General features: G+C 47.3%; 1 protein-coding gene across 2 annotated transcripts in view; it reads left to right on the top strand.

Annotated features, from left to right (window-relative positions):
• The window catches only part of IQCE (IQ motif containing E), a 66330-nt gene extending 62552 nt beyond the window's left edge, over nt 1-3778 (top strand). For both annotated transcript variants that reach the window (XM_056535954.1, XM_056535953.1), the window contains exons 23-24: nt 2995-3123; nt 3211-3778. In XM_056535954.1, coding sequence (XP_056391929.1) covers nt 2995-3123; nt 3211-3314 — 233 coding nt within the window. In that variant the 3' untranslated portion in view covers nt 3315-3778. The remainder of the gene's footprint in view (nt 1-2994; nt 3124-3210) is intronic.
• The last annotated feature ends 9416 nt before the right edge of the window (nt 3779-13194 follow it).

The raw sequence follows: 13194 nt of genomic DNA, 5'->3' as shown, positions 1-13194 counted from the left end.
TAGGCAACGTTTCGGCCGTCTCTCACGGCCATTGTCGAACAACAAATGGTACAAAGTGCTGGGTTTAAATAGCTAACAGCCAATATTACAATTAGTGTTACAGTGACAAAATAATTAAGACATTTAAAGACAATCCGTGATTAAAGGGGTTCTCCACCATAAGGTTATTTTAGTATGTACCTGGCAGACAGTAATGGACATGCTTAGGAAGGATCTGCGCTTGTCTTGGGGATAAATGGCTATGTTGTGAGATTACCAGAACACTGTGGATAGCTTTTTGTGAACTGGTTTCCTGTATGAGTTTTCTTTTTTTGACTACAAATCCCATAATTCCATTTTCCTCCGTCCCACACATCAGCCACCCCACCCACATAAATTAGCTGCATCCATTCAAAAGACCTGTGGTTTTCCATCAGGGTGCCTACAGTTGTTGCATTAGTTGCAGATTGATCTCTCCACCCATTGAAGCAGACAGGCTCCCTGTCATCAGCTGACTAGTGAGTCAGGTCTCGGCCGCATTGCAAGCTGGGAAAAATCTGAGACAACAGTCATTTTGTATGCTGGTAAGAATAAATATTGGGGTGAAAATCACAAAAGAATTGTGAGAAAACCATCACACACAGGTACAGACACTATATTATGAACTACACTAACTTTAAAGCCCCTGTAGCATAGTCAAATAAAACAAATTCCTGGAATACCCCTTTAAGATTATATAGATCAGGTTCATAAAAAGACTCTGCACACTTATAGGGAGCCCTTACTATGTAAATATAAAACTTAGTAAGATTCATGTAGGAAAGCAAGTACAGTGTATACAGGAGGTACTCACCACCTGGAATAGTGCAAAATTCAGTTTCTTTATTGCATTAGTGCAGGGAAACCGGACAAGTGTGGACACAGCACACCAAGTAGAGGTAACAGCTATTTCACGCCTCCTCCGGGCGCTTCTTCAGACTTTAGAGTCTTTTTATGATCCTGATCTATGTAATCTTAATCAATGATTGTCTGTAAATGTCTCAATTATTTTGTCACTGTAACACTAATTGTAATATTGGATGTAAGCTATTGATACCCAGCACTTGTACCATTTGTTGCTCGACAATGGCCGTGAGAGACGGACGAAACGTTGCTTATGTTTGGTAAATAAAGCCACACGTTCTTTGTATTCCCTGAGTGCTGCTGCCATTCTTTGTTTGTGGATTATCCTGGACTTGCGGACTCAAGTCAATTACAGCCTGCACCACCGCACAATTCTTCAGTGCTGCCCTGTTTCTGGATTTTCTATCTATCTCATATCTATCTATCTATCTCATATCTATCTATCTATCTATCTATCTCATATCTATCTATCTCATATCTATCTATCTAATATCTATCTATCTCATATCTATCTATCTCATATCTATCTATCTCATATCTATCTATCTAATATCTATCTATCTCATATCTATCTTTCTCATATCTATCTATCTATCTATCTATCTCATATCTATCTATCTCATATCTATCTATCTATCTCATATCTAGCAACAGGAGAATACAGCAGCACACTGCTAGCACAGAGATATAGATGAAACATGAGTATATAGATAGAACATGAAAAGCTATACAGCTGTAGTGCAATAAATGAAGCTATGAAATTATGAGGTACTTAGCTTGCAAATTTGGTGCCAAATAGCGTGGACCGTCCCACCACGGTAAGGTGACCTCATTCTGGGACGGACCCTACACTATGAATATGCCTCTGTGTGAACAGTACAGCAGGCTTTGCAAGGTCTGAAACATCCAAGGCACCTAATATACACCTGATAGAGGTGGGTGGGGTGCAGGAGCCAACATGGAGGTAGCCACTCCCCCGTATGTGTAATACAACCAAAGGATAAGTTGGCCAGCACTATTGATTCCAAACTATTGTAAAAACCTGGCCTACAGGTGCAGGCTGCTGGGCTAAATATACAGCAACAGGAGAATACAGCAGCACACTGCTAGCACAGAGATATAGATTAAACATGAGTATATAGATAAAACATGAGTATATAGATAGAACATGAAAAGCTATACAGCTGTAGTGCAATAAATGAAAATATGAAACTATGAAATTATTTGGCGCCAAATAGCATGGACCGTCCCACCACGGTAAGGTGACCTCATTCTGGCATATTCATAGTGTAGGGTCCGTCCCAGAATGAGGTCACCTTACCGTGGTGGGACGGTCCATGCTATTTGGCGCCAAATTTGCAAGCTAAGTACCTCATAATTTCATAGTTTCATATTTTCATTTATTGCACTACAGCTGTATAGCTTTTCATGTTCTATCTATATACTCATGTTTCATCTATATCTCTGTGCTAGCAGTGTGCTGCTGTATTCTCCTGTTGCTGTATATTTAGCCCAGCAGCCTGCACCTGCAAGCCAGGTTTTTACAATAGTTTGGAATCAATAGTGCTGGCCAATTTATCCTTTGATTGTATCTCATATCTATCTATCTATCTCATTTCTATCTATCTCATCTCTATCTATCTCATCTCTATCTATCTATCTCATCTCTATCTATCTATCTCATCTCTATCTATCTCATCTCTATCTATCTCATCTCTATCTATCTCATCTCTATCTATCTCATCTCTATCTATCTCATCTCTATCTATCTCATATCTATCTATCTATCTCATATCTATCTATCTCATATCTATCTCATATCTATCTCATATCTATCTATCTCATATCTATCTCATATCTATCTATCTCATATCTATCTATCTCTCTCATATCTATCTCTCTCATATCTATCTATCTCATATCTATCTCTCTCATATCTATCTCATATCTATCTATCTCATATCTATCATATCTATCTATCTCATAACTATCATATCTATCTATCTTACCTCTTTCTCTAGTGTCCGATATATAATAAAGCATGAGATGTTGCTGATTCACTCACTATACTATCAAAAAGGAAATCACTATTTTTATTTTATGACTTTATAGCCAGTGAAAGCAGTGAAGAGATCAATGAAGATTTTATTGAAGAGCTGGTATCTGAAGAAGAAGAAGAAGAAAAGCCAAAAACCAAGAGGCCAAATTCCAGGACCTCATTGTCCCAACGATCACCATCTGGTATGTGACCCTGGATTACGGCACAGTTATAATCTGTGTCCTCAAACACATGTTCTCTTTTCTATGTAAATCTTTACTCTTGTCCAGGCAAATCCCACCCACCCACCGAAGACCCACAGTCTGATGATTCTGATGACATCATCGTTGTATCTCCATCACGACCGGCAAGAAGGAAAGACTCAGATTTTTAAATGGCTGATATACTTTGATAAGTGCCTTTAAAACCAGACCGGCTGTAATTTTCTTTTAGTAAAACTTTTTCTATATTTATACTTTTTCCAATAAGTTCCTGTAGACCAGTGGTTTACATCCCTTGGCTCTCTGGCTATTGCGGAACTACAACTCCTAGTATGCCTCTACAGCTGCTTGCTGTCTGGGCATGCTGGGAGTTGTAGTTTTGCAGCAACTAAAGAGAGCCACAGGCTGGAGACCACTGATAATGACTATGGTTGAGTGAGTTTACTGGACACATACTTTTTCCTTTGCAGATTTTATATCAAATCCATTAAGAAATGAGACCAAAATCCGCATTTGTTGCCCACAGACATTGGCGCAGATGGATTTCCTTTTTATTTTTTAAAGTATTTATTTATTAATTAAAGTTTTGTTTTGCATAATATAAACAAACACCACAATAAAGTGCAACACACAACAATTGCCTCTGTAGGTCCACAGGTCAACTCTATCAGTATGACAGGGATAAAATAACAGGGAAACAAAAGGAGTAGATCAGCTCACCAAAGTCCATATGTGTCAAGCATCAGGCAATAGTCCCGGAGCACGGAGACAGGGAGCCGCCACTCCCCGTGAAACTGAGAAAAAGAAAATGGAAGGGGTCCAGCTCCTGGGTAGAAGTTTCCAATAAAACTTAACCTTTAATGGCAACTAATTAAAACATGGAAAGTCGCCACAAGGTGACGAGTGACATGTCACTAAAAACAAAGGGGGGGGTGAAACGCCAAAATAACAGGAATGACAATCATGCACATAAGTAAAGAACATCCCCAGTACCATCCAGAGAAGCCCCACACCAAGAGATACTCATACATTCACACTACCACACATCCTAATGACTCCAACCCCTGCCTGTAAGACCAATATCCTAGTATAGAAAACTTAATGGGCCACTCCAGATGGAAGGTCAGCCGACACATCCAGTAAAAGCCAGGGAGTCCATACCTTGCCAAATTTCTTTGGGCACCTACGACTCTTATACAAGGCTTGGTACAACGGGACATATTTATTTACCAAAGTCAGCCAGCAAGACAAAGGGGAAGGTGAAGCATCCTTCCACGTCATAACAACCACATTACGGGCACAGAATAGCAAGAAACGGATCAATAAATCTCTACGCGGACCAGAGACCACCTCATTGAGAACTCTCAACAAGCACACCACCTGGGTAAGCAGGAAGGGGAAATCCAGATTATCTGCCAAAAAAAACATCACCTCCCTCCAAAAAGATGCTATAACAGGACACTCCCCAACTGCATGCAGGAAGGTACCAACCTCCGCAGAACAGCGAAAACATAAGTCTGATGTGGAAATCCCTATACGCTTCAGCTTAGCAGGGGTATAATATAAACTCAAAACGTACCGAGACTGAATCAACCTATTGATACTACTCACCACCGTGGAGTAATATGAGCCCTCAACTTCCTTCCACTGGCACACAGACAGATCAGAAATATCAGCCACCCATTTATGACAAGCGTTTGAGAACTGGATAGGCCTCAGTGTCTGGAGGAGAGCATAGGACTGAGTAAGGGGTTGTGAGAGATCCGTGGTGCCCAGGAGAATCACCACATCAGAAAACACAAGAGTAAACATCAGGGAGCCAAATTGCGCTTGGACCACATGCCTAAGCTGAAGATACCTATAATAAGACACTTTCAGAGATACCATCACGTTCTTTTGTTTTCCACAAAGGATAAGAAGACTTGATCCTCTCGAACAAATGAATCACAAATTTGACTCCATGAGAACCCCAGAAGCCGGCCTCCTGTAACCCATGTAGATGAGGTAAATGTACATTCCCCAACAAGGGTGCCCTAGGAGACACCAAAGGCTGTGGAAATTTGCTCGACACCACGGACCACACTTTAGCTATAGTTTACAGGGGAAGAGGATAAGAGAAGCGAGAATGGTACCTTTATGGTGAGTTAGTGAGAGCTTCATAGTAGCCCATAAGTGCTCCAGCCAAGGCAGTCGTCGAGTTCGACAGATCCAGGTCAATCCTCCACGCTGCATAGACTAACTGAGAGGCAAGAAAATAGTTATATACATCGGGAGCAGCTAAACCACAATGCCATTTAGGAGTCTGAAGGAGAGCCCGACCGAGTCAGGGAGACTTTCCCTGCCAATGGAAGGATCCCAGAGCACCACACAGTTTATTAAAATATTCCTTAGGGGGAACCACAGGAGGCAAATGAAACAGATAAAGGAATTTAGGTAGGTAAATCATTTAAAAAATATTAGTCCTTCCAGCTAGGGAGGGAGGACCAGGCATGTAACCCATCCTCTGTGGAAATCCAGAGAGGGTCTAAATTCAGGAACATATAATCTGCCAGAGATGCAGCAACCTCTACCCCCAAGATACCTAAAGTTAATTGATTAACTGAGGGTCAGACAATATGGAACCATCCCCCCCCCCCCTTCTTACAAGGAATAGAATCAGCAGGGCGACTAGCCTTTGTGAAGTACGCTAGAAGCTTCATATTCTTATCCCCAAATGCAAAAAGCGCTGCTTCCCTATCTGCCAACTTCAATTGACCCCTATCCTTCTGAACAACTAACAGAGACCTCTGCACTTTAGCACATGCCCTTTCACTATCAGGTGTAGGATCTCTAATATAAATTGCCTCTAAAGTACTACTTGCAACAACTTATGCTCCATGGCCGACCTGAGCTTTCGGTGACCCGCTACCCCGGCTATAAAAGCGCCCCTGATCGCAGCCTTGTAAGCATCCCGCTGAATTAGGGGATCAGGATACGAAGCATTATGCTCCCAGTACTCAGTATGGGCAACCCCTAAAGCCTCCACCACCTCCTCTGTAGCCAACCAGGGTGCATGCACCAAATACGGAAAGGGGGACTAGGACCTAGATTGAGAACTTCCAATATAGCGGAGTGGTCTGAGATCCCCCTTGTGGTGGAGGAAACATCTCTTACCGCCTGGAGGAGATCTTCGGACACCAGAGCGAGATCAATGCGAGAGAAGGATCTATGGGCAGCAGAGAAGAAGGAGAAAGCAGATGCCATGGGGTATTTCCACCTCCAGAGGTCAGTCGGGCTCAACGCTGTGCGCCAGGCATTAAAATGAGAGGAGCCAGGGTCAATAGCAGTGGTGCGGTCGAGTTGAGGATCAGGAACGACATTGAAATCTACAAGTAAAACAGGATCAGAGGAAAAAGACAAAAGTTTGTTAGTAATTGACTCCAATACAGAGACCTGAAATGGAGGAGGTACATAAATAGAAACAAGAACAAATGTGAAAGAGCCTATAGCACAATGCAGTATCACAAACCTCCCAAAGTGGTCTCAAGCTACCTGGGAAACCACCAATGGCAGAGACTTAGTAACTAAAACCGAGACACCCCTGGCATAACAAGAATAAGAAGCATGGTATCCCTGTGCTATCCATGCCCTCTTTAAGGCAAGTACCTTTTGGCCTCTGATGTGAGTCTCCTGTAAGTAAATAATGTGGGGCGACATTTCACAAAGTCTAAACATAAGGCCCTCTTGAACTTGGAGTTAAGCCCCCGGACATTCCCGCTAATAACTTTTAAGGTCCCCATTATTAGACATAGCCAAATATATGAACAGTAGGAAGCAAAGGAAGACCAGGATGAGAGGACGTGTTACGCCGAGCGCTCCGGGTCCCCGCTCCTCCCCGGAGCGCTCGCTTCTCTCTCGCTACCGCAGCGCTCCGGGCAGCTCCACTGACCCGGTGCGCTGCGATACCGTCTCCAGCCGGGATGCGATTCGCGATGCGGGTAGCGCCCGCTCGCGATGCGCATCCCGGCTCCCGTACCTGACTCGCTCTCCGTCTGTCCTGTCCCGGCGCGCGCGGCCCCGCTCCCTAGGGCGCGCGCGCGCCGGGTCTCTGCGATTTAAAGGGCCACTGCGCCGCTGATTGGCGCAGTGGTTCCAATTAGTGTGTTCACCTGTGCACTCCCTATTTATACTTCACTTCCCCTTCACTCCCTCGCCGGATCTTGTTGCCATTGTGCCAGTGAAAGCGTTTCCTTGTGTGTTCCTAGCCTGTGTTCCAGACCTCCTGCCGTTGCCCCCGACTACGATCCTTGCTGCCTGCCCCGACCTTCTGCTACGTCCGACCTTGCTTCTGTCTACTCCCTTGTACCGCACCTATCTTCAGCAGTCAGAGAGGTTGAGCCGTTGCTAGTGGATACGACCTGGTCACTACCGCCGCAGCAAGACCATCCCGCTTTGCGGCGGGCTCTGGTGAAAACCAGTAGTGACTTAGAACCGATCCACTAGCACGGTCCACGCCAATCCCTCTCTGGCACAGAGGATCCACTACCTGCCAGCCGGCATCGTGACAGTAGATCCGGCCATGGATCCCGCTGAAGTTCTCTGCCAGTTGTCGCCGACCTCACCACGGTGGTCGCCCAGCAGTCACAACAGATAGCGCAACAAGGCCAACAGCTGTCTCAACTGACCGTGATGCTACAGCAGCTACTACCACAGCTTCAGCAATCATCTCCTCCGCCAGCTCCTGCACCTCCTCCGCAGCGAGTGGCCGCTTCTGGTCTACGACTATCCTTGCCGGATAAATTTGATGGGGACTCTAAATTCTGCCGTGGCTTTCTTTCCCAATGTTCCCTGCACTTGGAGATGATGTCGGACCAGTTTCCTACTGAAAGGTCTAAGGTGGCTTTCGTAGTCAGCCTTCTGTCTGGAAAAGCTCTGTCTTGGGCCACACCGCTCTGGGACCGCAATGACCCCGTCACTGCCTCTATACACTCCTTCTTCTCGGAAATTCGAAGTGTCTTTGAGGAACCTGCCCGAGCCTCTTCTGCTGAGACTGCCCTGTTGAACCTGGTCCAGGGTAATTCTTCCGTTGGCGAGTACGCCGTACAATTCCGTACTCTTGCTTCAGAATTATCCTGGAATAATGAGGCCCTCTGCGCGACCTTTAAAAAAGGCCTATCCAGCAACATTAAAGATGTTCTGGCCGCACGAGAAATCCCTGCTAACCTACATGAACTCATCCATCTTGCCACTCGCATTGACATGCGTTTTTCCGAAAGGCGTCAGGAGCTCCGCCAGGATATGGACTTTGTTCGCACAAGGCGTTTTTTCTCCCCGGCTCCTCTCTCCTCTGGTCCCCTGCAATCCGTTCCTGTGCCTCCCCGCCGTGGAGGCTATGCAGGTCGACCGGTCTCGCCTGACACCTCAAGAGAGGACACGACGCCGCATGGAGAATCTCTGCCTGTACTGTGCCAGTACCGAACACTTCCTGAAGGATTGTCCTATCCGTCCTCCCCGCCTGGAAAGACGTACGCTGACTCCGCACAAAGGTGAGACAGTCCTTGATGTCTACTCTGCTTCTCCACGTCTTACTGTGCCTGTGCGGATATCTGCCTCTGCCTTCTCCTTCTCTACTATGGCCTTCTTGGATTCCGGATCTGCAGGAAATTTTATTTTGGCCTCTCTCGTCAACAGGTTCAACATCCCAGTGACCAGTCTCGCCAGACCCCTCTACATCAATTGTGTAAACAATGAAAGATTGGACTGTACCATACGTTTCCGCACGGAGCCCCTTCTAATGTGCATCGGACCTCATCACGAGAAGATTGAATTTTTGGTCCTCCCCAATTGCACTTCCGAAATCCTCCTTGGACTACCCTGGCTTCAACTCCATTCCCCAACCCTGGATTGGTCCACTGGGGAGATCAAGAGTTGGGGGCCCTCTTGTTTCAAGGACTGCCTAAAACCGGTTCCCAGTACTCCTTGCCGTGACTCTGTGGTTCCCCCTGTAACCGGTCTTCCTAAGGCCTATATGGACTTTGCGGATGTTTTTTGCAAAAAACAAGCTGAGACTCTACCTCCTCACAGGCCTTATGATTGTCCTATTGACCTCCTTCCGGGCACTACTCCACCCCGGGGCAGAATCTATCCTCTGTCCGCCCCAGAGACTCTTGCTATGTCGGAGTACATCCAGGAAAATTTAAAAAAAGGCTTTATCCGTAAATCCTCCTCTCCTGCCGGAGCCGGATTTTTCTTTGTGTCCAAAAAAGATGGCTCTCTACGTCTTTGCATTGACTACCGCGGTCTTAATAAAATCACGGTAAAGAACCGCTACCCCCTACCCCTCATCTCTGAACTCTTTGATCGCCTCCAAGGTGCCCACATCTTTACCAAACTGGACTTAAGAGGTGCTTATAATCTCATCCGCATCAGAGAGGGGGATGAATGGAAAACGGCATTTAACACTAGAGATGGACACTTTGAGTATCTGGTCATGCCCTTTGGCCTGTGCAACGCCCCTGCCGTCTTCCAAGACTTTGTTAATGAAATTTTTCGTGATCTCTTATACTCCTGTGTTGTTGTATATCTGGACGATATCCTGATTTTTTCTGCCAATCTAGAAGAACACCGCCAGCATGTCCGTATGGTTCTTCAGAGACTTCGTGACAATCAACTTTATGCCAAGATAGAGAAATTGTTACGCCAAGCGCTCCGGGTCCCCGCTCCTCCCCGGAGCGCTCGCTACACTCTCCTCACTGCAGCGCTCCGGTCAGATCCACTGACCCGGGGCGCTGCGATACCGCCTCCAGCCGGGATGCGATTCGTGATGCGGGTAGCGCCCGCTCGCGATGCGCACCCCGGCTTCCGTACCTGACTCGCTCTCCGTCAGTCCTGTCCCGGCGCGCGCGGCCCCGCTCCCTAGGGCGCGCGCGCGCCGGGTCTTTGCAATTTAAAGGGCCACTGCGCCGCTGATTGCCGCAGTGGTTCCAATTAGTGTTATCACCTGTGCACTTCCCTATATCACCTCACTTCCCCTGCACTTCCTTGCCGGATCTTGTTGCCATCGTGCCAGTGAAAGCGTTTCCTTGTATGTTCCTAGCCTGTGTTCCAGACCTCCTGCCGTTGCCCCTGACTACGATCCTTGCTGCCTGCCCCGACCTTCTGCTACGTCCGACCTTGCTTCTGTCTACTCCCTTGTACCGCGCCTATCTTCAGCAGCCAGAGAGGTTGAGCCGTTGCTAGTGGATACGACCTGGTCACTACCGCCGCAGCAAGACCATCCCGCTTTGCGGCGGGCTCTGGTGAAAACCAGTAGTGACTTAGAACCGATCCACTAGCACGGTCCACGCCAATCCCTCTCTGGCACAGAGGATCCACTACCTGCCAGCCGGCATCGTGACAGTAGATCCGGCCATGGATCCCGCTGAAGTTCCTCTGCCAGTTGTCGCTGACCTCACCACGGTGGTCGCCCAGCAGTCGCAACAGATAGCGCAACAAGGCCAACAGCTGTCTCAACTGACCGTTATGCTTCAGCAGTTACTACCACAGCTTCAGCAATCATCTCCTCCGCCAGCTCCTGCATCTCCTCCGCAGCGAGTGGCCGCTTCTGGTCTACGACTATCCTTGCCGGATAAATTTGATGGGGACTCTAAGTTTTGCCGTGGCTTTCTTTCCCAATGTTCCCTGCACCTGGAGATGATGTCGGACCAGTTTCCCACTGAAAGGTCTAAGGTGGCTTTCGTAGTCAGCCTTCTGTCTGGAAAAGCCCTGTCTTGGGCCACACCGCTCTGGGACCGCAATGACCCCGTCACTGCCTCTGTACACTCCTTCTTCTCGGAAATTCGAAGTGTCTTTGAGGAACCTGCCCGAGCCTCTTCTGCTGAGACTGCCCTGTTGAACCTGGTCCAGGGTAATTCTTCCGTTGGCGAGTATGCCGTACAATTCCGTACTCTTGCTTCAGAATTATCCTGGAATAATGAGGCCCTCTGCGCGACCTTTAAAAAAGGCCTATCCAGCAACATTAAAGATGTTCTGGCCGCACGAGAAATCCCTGCTAATCTACATGAACTCATTCACCTAGCCACTCGCATTGACATGCGTTTTTCCGAAAGGCGTCAGGAGCTCCGCCAGGATATGGACTCTGTTCGCACGAGGCGTTTCTTCTCCCCGGCTCCTCTCTCCTCTGGTCCCCTGCAATCTGTTCCTGTGCCTCCCGCCGTGGAGGCTATGCAGGTCGACCGGTCTCGCCTGACACCTCAAGAGAGGACACGACGCCGCATGGAGAATCTCTGCCTGTACTGTGCTAGTACCGAACACTTCCTGAAGGATTGTCCTATCCGTCCTCCCCGCCTGGAAAGACGTACGCTGACTCCGCACAAAGGTGAGACAGTCCTTGATGTCTACTCTGCTTCTCCACGTCTTACTGTGCCTGTGCGGATGTCTGCATCTGCCTTCTCCTTCTCTGCTGTGGCCTTCTTGGACTCCGGATCTGCAGGAAATTTTATTTTGGCCTCTCTCGTCAACAGGTTCAACATCCCGGTGACCAGTCTCGCCAGACCCCTCTACATCAATTGTGTAAACAATGAAAGATTGGACTGTACCATACGTTTCCGCACGGAGCCCCTTCTAATGCACATCGGACCTCATCACGAGAGGATTGAACTTTTGGTCCTTCCCAATTGCACTTCTGAAATTCTCCTTGGACTTCCCTGGCTTCAACTTCACTCCCCAACCCTGGATTGGTCCACTGGGGAGATCAAGAGTTGGGGGCCCTCTTGTTCCAAGGACTGCCTAAAACCGGTTCCCAGTAACCCTTGCCGTGACTCTGTGGTTCCTCCCGTAACCGGTCTCCCTAAGGCCTATATGGACTTTGCGGATGTTTTTTGCAAAAAACAAGCTGAGACTCTACCTCCTCACAGGCCTTATGATTGTCCTATCGACCTCCTCCCGGGCACTACTCCACCCCGGGGCAGAATTTATCCTCTGTCCGCCCCAGAGACTCTTGCCATGTCTGAATACGTCCAGGAAAATTTAAAAAAGGGCTTTATCCGTAAATCCTCCTCTCCTGCCGGAGCCGGATTTTTCTTTGTGTCCAAAAAAGATGGCTCTCTACGCCCTTGCATTGACTACCGCGGTCTTAATAAAATCACGGTTAAGAACCGCTACCCCCTACCTCTCATCTCTGAACTCTTTGATCGCCTCCAAGGTGCCCACATCTTTACCAAACTGGACTTAAGAGGTGCTTATAATCTCATCCGCATCAGAGAGGGGGATGAATGGAAAACGGCATTTAACACCAGAGATGGACACTTTGAGTATCTGGTCATGCCCTTTGGCCTGTGCAACGCCCCTGCCGTCTTCCAAGACTTTGTTAATGAAATTTTTCGTGATCTTTTATACTCCTGTGTTGTTGTATATCTGGACGATATCCTGATTTTTTCTGCCAATCTAGAAGAACACCGCCAGCATGTCCGTATGGTTCTTCAGAGACTTCGTGACAATCAACTCTATGCCAAAATAGAGAAATGTCTGTTTGAATGCCAATCTCTTCCTTTCCTAGGATACTTGGTCTCTGGCCAGGGACTACAAATGGATCCAGACAAACTCTCTGCCGTCTTAGATTGGCCACGCCCCTCCGGACTCCGTGCTATCCAACGTTTTTTGGGGTTCGCCAATTATTACAGACAATTTATTCCACATTTTTCTACCGTTGTGGCTCCTATCGTGGCTTTAACCAAAAAAAATGCCGATCCCAAGTCTTGGCCTCCTCAAGCGGAAGACGCCTTTAAACGGCTCAAGTCTGCCTTTTCTTCGGCTCCCGTGCTCTCCAGACCTGACCCATCTAAACCCTTCCTATTGGAGGTTGATGCCTCCTCTGTGGGAGCTGGAGCTGTCCTTCTACAAAAAAATTCTTCCGGGCATGCTGTTACTTGTGGTTTTTTTTCTAGGACCTTCTCTCCGGCGGAGAGAAACTACTCCATCGGGGATCGAGAGCTTCTAGCCATTAAATTAGCACTTGAGGAATGGAGGCATCTGCTGGAGGGATCAAGATTTCCAGTTATTATTTACACCGATCAC

The sequence above is a fragment of the Hyla sarda genome, chromosome 8 (assembly GCF_029499605.1).
Source record: "Hyla sarda isolate aHylSar1 chromosome 8, aHylSar1.hap1, whole genome shotgun sequence".
Lineage (NCBI taxonomy): Eukaryota > Metazoa > Chordata > Amphibia > Anura > Hylidae > Hyla > Hyla sarda.
Note: the sequence above shows the minus strand (reverse complement) of the source record. Positions and strands in the feature narration are given on the sequence as shown.